Source organism: Mugil cephalus, chromosome 1, assembly GCF_022458985.1.
Source record: "Mugil cephalus isolate CIBA_MC_2020 chromosome 1, CIBA_Mcephalus_1.1, whole genome shotgun sequence".
Taxonomy (NCBI): Eukaryota; Metazoa; Chordata; class Actinopteri; order Mugiliformes; family Mugilidae; genus Mugil; species Mugil cephalus.
In genome coordinates, this window is record NC_061770.1 from 47,989,046 (window position 1) to 47,999,839 (window position 10,794).

The 10,794-nt window shown below is 43.8% G+C and overlaps 1 protein-coding gene across 1 annotated transcript; it reads right to left on the bottom strand.

Annotated features, from left to right (window-relative positions):
* Positions 1 to 211: 211 nt before the first annotated feature.
* On the bottom strand, positions 212 to 10,303 carry sf3b2 (splicing factor 3b, subunit 2). Its single transcript, XM_047605057.1, has 22 exons — positions 10,133 to 10,303; positions 9,618 to 9,664; positions 9,291 to 9,341; positions 8,888 to 9,118; positions 8,705 to 8,749; positions 8,460 to 8,544; positions 8,185 to 8,282; positions 7,838 to 7,946; positions 7,627 to 7,727; positions 7,273 to 7,512; positions 7,046 to 7,168; positions 6,873 to 6,953; positions 6,550 to 6,777; positions 6,317 to 6,466; positions 6,124 to 6,213; positions 4,643 to 4,750; positions 4,421 to 4,528; positions 2,834 to 2,976; positions 2,397 to 2,498; positions 1,611 to 1,710; positions 1,305 to 1,496; positions 212 to 587 (listed from the first exon to the last, which is right to left on the bottom strand). The coding sequence occupies exons 1-22, from the start codon at positions 10,260 to 10,262 to the stop codon at positions 516 to 518; spliced, it is 2,634 nt and encodes an 877-aa protein (XP_047461013.1). The 5' UTR covers positions 10,263 to 10,303; the 3' UTR covers positions 212 to 515.
* Between the last annotated feature and the right edge of the window lie 491 nt (positions 10,304 to 10,794).

Consider the following 10,794-nt stretch of genomic DNA (forward strand, 5'->3'; position numbering starts at 1 on the left):
AGGTGCTTTTAGGACTTTGGACAAGGTAGCTTCATTCTGTGGGAGCTAAGGCCCTATATAGTTTCATTTTCCCCACCTGTCAGTCTGTGATATATGATGTGACTCAGGCTGGAAAATACCTTGCGTGTTACCACCAGCATGTGATCATTTTGGTAAATAAATTCCAACAGAATTTAGACGTAATGGAATCGAATGAAATGTAAATCAAATGGACAGTGTAGTGGTGAGCTCGCCATCACTTCATTTATTTACAAAAAACAAACACAGTTACAGTGAAAAACAACCTAAAAATAGACTGAAATGGAGGAAAGACTTGTCACCATTCTTACATTAATAACACGAGACATGTCGTGGCAACGTTGTCGATTTATAGTATTTTTTAAAAAAAGAAAAAGAACTAAACAACATGTATTTGCTGTCACTGGTCTGGCCGATGATTGGTGCTGGAGTCTGCGTCCTCAGAAACTAAAACCTGAATGTGTCTCTTCCTCTTTCATTTCCTGTTATGGCCTCCGCTAGAACTTGAATTCTTTGTACTTCTTGGCACCGCCTCGCGTGTCCTGCGGCTGGGCCTTCCTCTTCTTTTGCTGTTTGATGACAAAGAAGAAGAGAGGGGGAAGGGAGGCTATTAATACTCAAAAAAGTTAACACAGGGGAATAGACTGAATGACGGTAAACTCCCACGTTCCTGTGGTCTGAATGTTGTTATTCTGATCTACTGAATGGGGGATGGGGGGTCCTATGTCTGTAGTTTGTATTCACGAAAACTCAGATATGAGAATTGTATATTATAACTCAGAAATCAGCGTAGCGTTCAGGTTACAGGTTAACTCAGGGGAGAAAAATGAGCTTGGTTTATGGTTGACTATTATTTTTTATTTTGTAAGCAGTCATTTCTGAGTTTGAAAACTCAGAGCTCATTTTTAACTAAGTTGTCTTGAACGCAGCATCGAGTTTTCCAAGACCCAACCTACGTCCGATTGGCTGGTGATGTTAGTTTAGTTGAGAGGGAAAGCTGGTTACTCTCATTCCATTGGTAGGTGAACTTAATCAACTGGTTGAACCTGACAATATCCCACATTAACAAGTCTATTTATTCTAAATATTGATCTAGATTTTTTTATTGCGGTCATACTTTACACCCTGGGCTTAGGAAGCATTTATTAGTGTCTAAACTGATGCTTTAACTGTTAGGGTTGGTTTTTATTTAGGTCTATCTGGGACTTTTCTGTCTGTAACTAAACTTCCTACTTTATAGAAAAATATTTATCAACCGGTATTCAGCTAAATCTATGTCCGAGTACCTTCTGTTTGGCGGCGTGCTCGGCCACCATGTCGCTGAAGTCCTCCTTCTCCACCTGAGCCTGCTGCTCTCTGACGTGCTCCTCGTACTTCTGCGTCATGGCCATGGGGTCCAGCTCCAACTCTTCCGGGGCCAGAGCCACCTCCACGCCCTGAGACTCCTGCCCTCCACCCGCCTTACGACTGACCATAGCCTGGACGCAGCAAAGAGGGGAAGCGAGGAGGAAAGAAAAGGAGAGGAGAGTTGACATCCAGCCATCGTGACAGAACATCTGCGTTAATGTTTATCTGGACGTGTCCTGTCTCACCCCTGACACGTCGTATATGTGCGTGGAGGCCATCATGGCCGCGCCCACGGGGCCCGTTCGTCTCTCCGGGAGAACAGTGAACAGCTGTGGTGTCTCATTCCTATAAAAACATATACAGAACGCGTTCAATCATCACTCATTTCCAATGCAAAGGTTTTAGAAAAGAAGAATCACAGAATTTCCATTTAGACTGAACATATCATCCACATTTATTCATACGCATGTCTTTCGATTTAGCCACTGTATAGCATCCCTTGTTGTTTGTGTTCGACTGACTGCAGTCTGACTAAAGGCTCACTAGCACCACCTGCTGGACTGTGGGGTGTGGAACAATAGATTTTCAGTTTGTTTGCATCCATTACTCGTCGGGTGGTGCATTCAGTGCCCCCTGATCAGAACAATAACAGTAATCTGGAGTAATATCCTACAGAGTGGCTTGAGCAGTTATTTTCAAATCCTGTAGCATGTACAAGTTGGAGATGAGTGAGGAGAATACCTGAGGTTTTAAAATCAAGATTTCTTGTAGCCTGAGCCCTGCATTAGTTATTGTTGCTCATGTCCTATATGACCTAAAAAGGATTCTGATCATCATCAAAACACATAGAAATCAATACTCTAAAAGTATTTACAGAATTACATACCGATTATGTAATGGGTGGATACAGAAAAAGGTGAATTTGATTATTTCTTGTATTTATTTTTCACATTAAAAATACACCCGTTTATTTAAATGACGTCCTAATTTAATAAACCGATGTCAGAACGTTGGTGCATGGCGCCACTCACCCATCCATGGCCTCCTCAATCTTCTTCTTCCTCAGCTCTATCAGCTCCGGCGTCTCCATGCCGGCTGGTACCGATGAGAATCCTCCAGGAGTGATCAGCCCACTGAGACACACAACATGAGAGTGAGTGTGAGACGAGCTTCAAGGTGGGCGTCCACCTCAGTGTGTGTTACTTTACGCTTGGATCAATATTAACTGTAGAGTAAATCCCGAAAGTGCGGGGCATAAAACACTCACTTAACCTCGCATATATAAAAAGTTACATACAGATCATCAAACTAATCAGAGGCTAATAAATCAAGCCTGTGTTAGTCAGAATAAGAGAATATGTCCTTTAATGTGACAGCTACTTTATCTCTTTTGTCATGTTCCCGAGCAGAAGACGTAAAACCACGTCACTGTTTCTATTCTCACTTGAGCTGCTGTTCATGCGAGTACCTGTCCGCTGGTGTGAAGAATCCTGTTTCGTCCGGCTTCTCCTCGTCGCTCTCCTCTTCCTCCTCCTCTTCCGACGACTCCTCGTCCGAAGGCTCCAGCTCTCCCCACGGTGTGTGGTCCACCTCCTCCTCCTCAGCTTTAGCCTGGACCCACACATTTTTCAAATAAGTCAGTCAAGCTGCATAAGAGTGCGTACGATCGTCCCTACGTCAAAGTGCCCACCGTACTAAATATATTATAATGTTAACAGGAAATACAGTGTGAATATTCAAGACATTACACTGATGTGGAAAATTCCAGTTTGAGACAAATGTGTACAAAATCTAACTAGAAAAGCGAATTTAAGGCTTTAAAACTACCAATATAAACCTGTCAACACAACATGGAGCTGTTAAAGGAGCAGAAAAACTATCGTGGAACATTTTAAAAACGGAAAATCTTTAGTTTCCAGTTTTGACAGAACCTGTAAGAACCATCGAGGAGGAAAACTGGTGCCTGGACAGACAGCTGGTAATTTATTTGGTTACCGTATTTTCCGGACTATAAGTCGCGTTTTTTTTTCATAGTTCGGCCGGGGTAGCGACTTATACTCTGGAGCGACTTATGTGTGAAATTATTAACACATTATTACCGGTATATCATTTCACATGTTATTTTCACACTAAACCGCTAAAAGGGCGCTCTAGGCCTGTGTTGATAATTTCAACATTGGCGGTAACTTTTAAAAACAACCGAGAAGGGCTTAACAAAAATGGCACCGAAAAGAAAATCAAATTCTGCGGATTACAAGCTGCAAGTAGTAAAATATGCAGCCGAAAACGGTAATCGGGCAGCAGAAAGAAAGTTTGGAGTTAGCGAGAAACTTGTGAGGGACTGGCGAAAAGCGGAGGTTACTCTTACTGAAATGAAGAAAACAAAAAAAGCGGGCCTAGCTAAAAGCTAGGTGGCCACAGCTAGAGGAACGAGTTCGCACGTGGGTGCTTCAACAACGCGCGCGACGTAGAAGAGGAAGCGCCGCATCTTCTACCTCCGGAGTTAGCGGAGTTGTTTAAAAGTGACACCGAGGATGAAGATTTCATTAGATTTTAGTTATTTGGAGTGACACGGATGGTTTGGTAAACTTCTTAGCATGTTATTTATGCTGTAGTTATCTGAATAACTCTTAATGTGTTATGTTAACACACCAGGCACGTTCTCAGTTGTGTCATGTAACGTAAGCATAACGTACAATTATTCAGCCTGTTTTTGCCTCTATTCTATTTTTATTTTAAATTGCCTTTCAAGATGACATGTCTGTTCTTGGTGTTGGATTTTTTGAAATAAATTTCCCCCAAAAATGCGACTTATACTCCAGTGCGACTTATATATGTTTTTTCCTTCTTTGTTATGCATTTTATGGCTGGTAGTCCGGAAAATACAGTAATTTCTTTGGCTCAGGAGGTTGTGTTTGGTAAGAACAAAGAGTTGCACTGATCCCTCAGTGGTTGTGTACGATCGCTGTGTTGAATCGTTGTGTACAATTATTTCTCAGGATGTAGCGTAGGATTGTTGCGGAGGATGTTGCGTAGGATGTTGCGTGCTACCGACCTGGAAGTCTGCTGCATTGGTCCCAAACACGTCTCCATACAGAGGTTTTCCCATCTCATCTACTGGTGGTTTGCCCCAGCCTCCAGCGTGGTATCCAAAGGTGCAGTTCTGGCGGAAGCACACAAAGAGAACACTTAGCGGAAGTGTAACGATTTGTCAGCATTAATACGCAGACACAAGCTTCATGATAGATGGTGGGCTGGGAGCAGGACGCGCCGTTACCTCTGGGATGGGGGAGTTGAGTCCGGGGATCTTCAGGTTGGGGTAGGAGGGAGGGGGCCCGTATCTCTGCATGGCAATCAACCAGGGAGGCGGAACCTTGTGAGCGTTCTAGGGGAGAAACGACAACGAAACACGAGTTCACAAAGCCGCAGCGCTTCCTCATTAGTAATAAATGCTCCCTGAATATTAGATCCGGTCTCCGGGGATTCACCTGAGCTAAAAATAGGTCCGACAATTATTTATTGATGTGATGCATTTTAAAAAAAGAGAAAAGAAAAAGCAGCATCAGCCTGCGTGTATTTGTGGAACAGTCATTATCTTGTTGCTGTGTTCCTCTCCTTGTTAGTGTGTTGCTGTCACATCTGCTCTAACAGAAGATGTATCCTCTCAGCCCGTATATTCATATTTTAGATGTGACAGCAGCACCAGAGAGAGATTTTCACCAACTAGAACCTCATGCTACACCATTCTTTCCTATCGCACGGGTGTTTTTAAGTAGATTTCTCTCATTTCAGTTCGTTTCAAATGTGACGTCCGTGACTTTTTGTGCTCAGTGAACTGGGTATTATAGCTGCATCAAATGATCATATTAGATTTTCTGTTTAATCTACTGATCGTTAACAACTAAGTCTTTATCAGAGCGTCCCCTTTTTAAACTTAATCATACTTTAACATGACACCGTGAGTGAAGATTCAACCTTAAAAACGAAAGTCGCCATTTGTTCAGAGCAGACGTATTAATTAGCTACACACTGTTGAGTGTTATGGCGAGTCATTGTGACCATTAACACCTGCTCTTTTTTTGTTAGATGAGGACACAAGGACAAAACTGAGTACAACAGTCTCAAATACTGCGACTTGCTGTTGTAATGGAGAGAGAATTATGGGATGCTGTAAGACAAGACTTTACGAGAGTCCAGTTTCAGAAATATCCATTTTATTTAATGTAATGGAAATGCAGCTACTTCTGTCTTGTTGTTTTGAGGTCAGAACAATGGCGTGTGTTCTCTGTTGAGGAGCTCACTCTTACGGCTCTTTTAGAGCAGTGTAAGACACTGACACTGTAACTTAACCTGCAAGCCACCCAAACACTAGTCGCCACTGTGTCTTTTATTGACCGCTGGGTTCATGGCCGCTGAAATTTCACCAAAGACGTGTCGTACTAATGTCTGCATCCCCGAACCTCCTCAATGTGTCTCATCTTTACTGATCCAAAACAAACAATTGAAAAAGCAAAACACGCTAATACCAAGTGAACCAATCACAGCTCTTGCGGTTGCCGCAGGGCATAATTACAGTTCTGCATCAACTTAACACAGAAGTCTAAACCACCTATTAGCGGCTGTGCAACTATGGTTGGCCGTTTTATTTTTAGAAAGTATGCAACTTACTTCGTCTTTTTAAGAATACTCACACTTTGAAGTAGTCTATACAAACTGACATATTTAAACAATCAATATCTACAAATGCATGGGACTTACTGGTCCAACTGGCATGCCCAGAGCAATACGTAGCTCATCAGACAGATCTCCTGGCTTCTTCTCTTTCAGGCGGGTTTCAAACTCTTTACCCTGCGGAGGCACAAAAACACACACAAGGCAGGTCACGTACAGGCCCTTTATACTCTAAAGCTCTAAAACAGAATTAATGTAGGGAAAAGAAAGAAGCCCGTACCTCGTAGTAAAGGTCTCCGTGAATAGTGAGCTTGGGTTTGATTTGCCACTTGAAGAAGGCGTCGTGAAGCTTCTGGTAGTCGATGTCGATCTTTCCCATCTTGGGACGAACCTTCTCTCTCATTTTGGTTTTCATAGTTTTGGCGTCCTCCTGTAAATGGACGATCGCATTAATAATGCAGGGATTCCTCTGACAATCTCTTCTACTTCGTTTTAAATGACGGGGCCACCCACCTTCTCCTGCAGCGCCTCCCTCATCTCCTGGATCCCCGTCCTCTTGATGAACTCGGGCAGCTCAAACGGAGGCTTCTCTATGCCTCTCTTGCCCTGCAGATACTTTCGTTTGAAGCACCAGTGGCGGGGAACCGGCACCGTGTTCCTGGTGGCCTTGAGGTGGACCAGCAGCTTGGGCTCCTGAGCCGTCACGTCATGCATCTCCACGACATCTGGACGAGCCACCAGCTGAAGAAAAGCAGAAGGAAATACAATAAGATGAAAGCCTGTGGTCTCTATGTGCTGTTTGTCTCGACAGCAGGTCAACGATGACGTTAACGTACCTGTTTAAGTTCAGCCACAGTCAGTCTGTTCATCCTCCTCAGCTTCTTCTTGGACAGTTTAGGTGCATCTGGTCTCACTTCCTGTACATTAAAAACATACCAGGCCCTTAACACACAACCGCACATTTGAGATGTTTGTTTTATTTTCCTAAAAAAAATGGAGTGATTCCAACCTCGTCGCTGTCGTCACTGTCTTTCTTCTCCTCCTCGAAGCCCTTTTTGCGCAGCACGGCTGTCTCTGTCTTTTCTGCCTTCTCTGGCTCCTTCTCTTTCTCTTTCTTCACGTCATCAGTCAACTACAAACAAAACAAAGATGTGAATTCAAGGCAAAGCGTTGAAACCCACTGGTAATATTTACTGTAATCTGTAGTTTATCGTCTTATTGGTTTCCTGCTGTCACCTTAAATGCCTCAAAAATCCTCTTGAAGAAGATGAAGTTGGGGTCGTAAATCTCTGGCTCTTCTGTCACGTACTCGATCTCCACCTCTGGCTCCTTGTCCTTGTCCTTGTCTTTGTCTTTCTCCTTCTCCTTCTCCTTCTCCTTCTCGCTGCCCTCCTTCTGCTGCTCCGCTTGCTCCTTCTTCTCCAGCGCTCGCTTCTTCTTGCTCTTCTTTTTGCGGTTCCGGCGCCTGCGGTTTTTCTATGGGGAAAAAAGTTTGGATCGTAAACTTAGAAATGAAATTCCACGCTCTTGGATTATTTTACTTGTAGAGCAGAAACGACAGGTGGTTGATACAGTGTCTTAGAGGCTTACATCTTTTTTAGAAAGCTGGCTGTCGTCGTCTTCTGTCTCCGACATGACCAACCCAGAGGAATTGTTCATGTCCATCTCTGCTCCCTCATCATCTTCCTCCTCTATTGAAGGAAAAGGGAAGGTTAAAGGTTGTTATCACAACGTGCCAATACTTGATCTGACATCAACATCTTTAAAATGATTTGTTCATGCAGCAATGACCTATCCTGACCTGCAGGATCAGTGAGCTGCTCCTGTCTGATCTCCTTCAGTTGGAGGATCTTCTCCAGAGCCTGAGGAATCTTGGGCCCAGTGACGCTCATCTCTTCACTCTGCCATGCCTAGAATAAAACCCCCCAAAAACCTAATTAGAACATCGTAAATCTCCACCGTCTCCACTGTCAATCAGTAAGCAACTCAAAGTGAAGAATGAGTAACTGCCTGGGGATCTACAAAGTATTTTCATTGTGAAAATAATCTTGGCCAAACATTTTCCCCCAATTTAGCCAACCAGGGATATGCACACTCATCTGGGTGTATCGAGACTAACATTACACGTGACTGTATAGGTTCGCTTACCTCTCTGTCCTCTCCCGGAGGAGGCGGCACTCTTTGTTTCTGGGTCGGCAACATAGTCACACCAGGAGGAAGCGGACCGCGAGGATCCAAACCAGTAACTACGTTTTCAGGAGACACAAAAAATGTTACTTAGGACATGGTCATTTCCGCTTAATTTTGGGGGCGTGGACCTTGTAGGAGACTGAAACGTTCCCACACAGCTAATATTAAAGTGAAATCGCTAACTATATCTGAACATGCAGCATGTTTGTCTAATAATTAGGACTTGGACGCACTTCTCACTGCGGTGACGGGGGCCATGGCTCTGGGCTGCATCTTGGCCATCTCCTGCTGGCGTTCCTGTTCCAGCAACACTGCAGCCTGATGAACGAGGAGGGAGACGAAGGAAATGAGCAGCAGAAAGGGAACAAGAGTTTGGGGAGTTTAAGAACTTTGTTATAGATTAAACAAATGATTTTAGTGGTACTGATATGAACTTTGCCAGACCCACATATAATCCTCAAATAGTCAGTCCTCTCACCCTTTTCTGTTGCTCTAGAAGGTCCTGTTCATCCATGACATCACCCTGTGATAGCCAGAAACAATTCATGAATAGTTTGTTGACGTGGATGATTGCAGTAGCCCACTTTCAGGATGATGTTTACGGGGTCAGTGATCTAAATGATACAGTCAGTAAATGTTTGGACTGGTGCAACCATCTCACCTGCTGACTGGCCCTCTCCTCCTGCTGTAATACCATGGCTGCTCTCTGCTGAACCATCTTCAGCTGATCTTCCTGCGTCAGACCGGGAGGCGGCAAACCCGGGTGCTCCATGCTCATGTGTATACCGGGAGGAGGGGGCCCTCCGGGCATCATGCTCATAGCCTGCAGCATGCCCATACCAGGAGGCATAGGTGGCATGGGCATTGTGGGTATAGGAGGCATGCCTGTCATCTGAAGGAATGTAAACACAGGAGACTGGGATTAGAAATGGGAGTATGAGGGTAGAAACTGAGCTCATTTCAGCTGGACTGTTGCATAGTAGTAGATATCGTTAGCTGAAATGTGGTAACACGCACCAAACTGATCTGTATTCAGTTTTAAGTGTGATTTATAAATATTTTACCTGTGATCCCATTGATTTGTCATCATTAGGTTTGCTGAGGAGAATCCCAGTCTGCAGAGGGAAGCATAACATGCACAACAAGTCATTAAAAGGCCACCATCAAAACATTTGCAGCATCAGTAACCAAGGTGTTTTTAAAGAACTGTTTCACTGAGCATAATAGGAAGCAGCGAAGAGGCCAAAGAAGATTAACAACTTCTAGGTTAAGTTAAGCATGAAGGATCTTACTGCCAATATGTACACTGAAAAGTCAACAACAGAAGAGATGCTTCTGAACAAATCTGGCCAATCTACTCAACATAGTCCTTATTTAAATTGCATTATTACCTGCATCATGTAGCCCTTCAGTCTGTCAATCAGCTCCTCTCTGGGACCTGAGGAGAGGAAAAATGTGTTACGATTAGACAACATAAACATGTGTCTATGAATGTAAGACGCATGCACGTGGTTTCGCTATAGATTAGGGTTTAATTTACTCCTAAATGAACAAGAGTAAAGTAGGTTAACTCTTGACAAGTGCGGAGCTAGCCACGAAAGTTAGCAAACAAGCTAAGCCACTTGGCTAGTTGCAAGACTCAACCATAAAATGACTAACCAAGACATAACCAAGGAAATGCCGCTAGAGTTGCCTAAACTACCACACGGCGGTTAAACATAACATTGGCAAAAGCATGAAACGTATTTTAGAGACTGTAAACGTACGACAGGCCTAGCTTTAGCTCACTGCAACGGACGTGTTGCGTTTCAACGCTACTAGCGGGAGTTAGCATGTGGCTAGCTACTGTTAGCTAAACACTGTCCTTCTTTTGGTTCCCTCTCTGGGTTCTCTGGTCTTCTCTTACCCATTGTTGGCGCTCCAAGCTCCGCCAGCTTGGACTGAAGCTCCGGGTTGCTCCATGAGTTCAGAGCCGCAATAGCACTCCCTAAATCAGACGGGAGAGAGTCGGTGCCCGGGGGTCCGTCGGATGCCATGTTGAGGTTCTTCTCAATGGAACAACGGCTGCAGCGGAAGACTCGCGAGAACGGGAACGCCGCAATGCACGACGGGAAAGTCGGCACTGCTGGGACCTGGACATGAAGTCTGAAAAGGAGGTGTAAACCATAAAAACCGCCTCTAGATGTCATTATTGTCTCTGCCGGCAAGGAACCATATGTGGTCATTTCCGTCCTTGTGCTTTTCAGTGAGATGAGAAGCATGCGGTTTTCACTAAACCTTCTAAGGTCAATCAGAGTCTAAGGGCCAGGAGCCATTTATGTTTAATTAATTAATCTTGATTTTCTCCATGAAAATACTTAAGTTAGTTAAACACGTTTTGTGACACGTTTGCCTTAGTCTGTAAATGTGAAGATGCATTCCAGCACTTAACATTTAGTCCACAATATCCAATATAACAGGACTCACTTTCCTTCAGTTGTCAAAATTCAACATAAACCCCCTATACATATAAACTTCGAATTTAAATTGAGAGTTAGACTGCCTTGTGTATACATGTGCTCATATATT

Coding starts and splice junctions, on each gene's coding strand:
- sf3b2 (XM_047605057.1), bottom strand. CDS start 10,262: ATGGCATCCGACGGACCCCCGGGCACCGACTCTCTCCCGTCTGATTTA. Junction 6,214..6,316: donor ACGGAGACCTTTACTACGAG/GTACGGGCTTCT, acceptor GTGCCTCCGCAG/GGTAAAGAGTTTGAAACCCG. Junction 1,711..2,396: donor ATTGAGGAGGCCATGGATGG/GTGAGTGGCGCC, acceptor ATGTTTTTATAG/GAATGAGACACCACAGCTGT.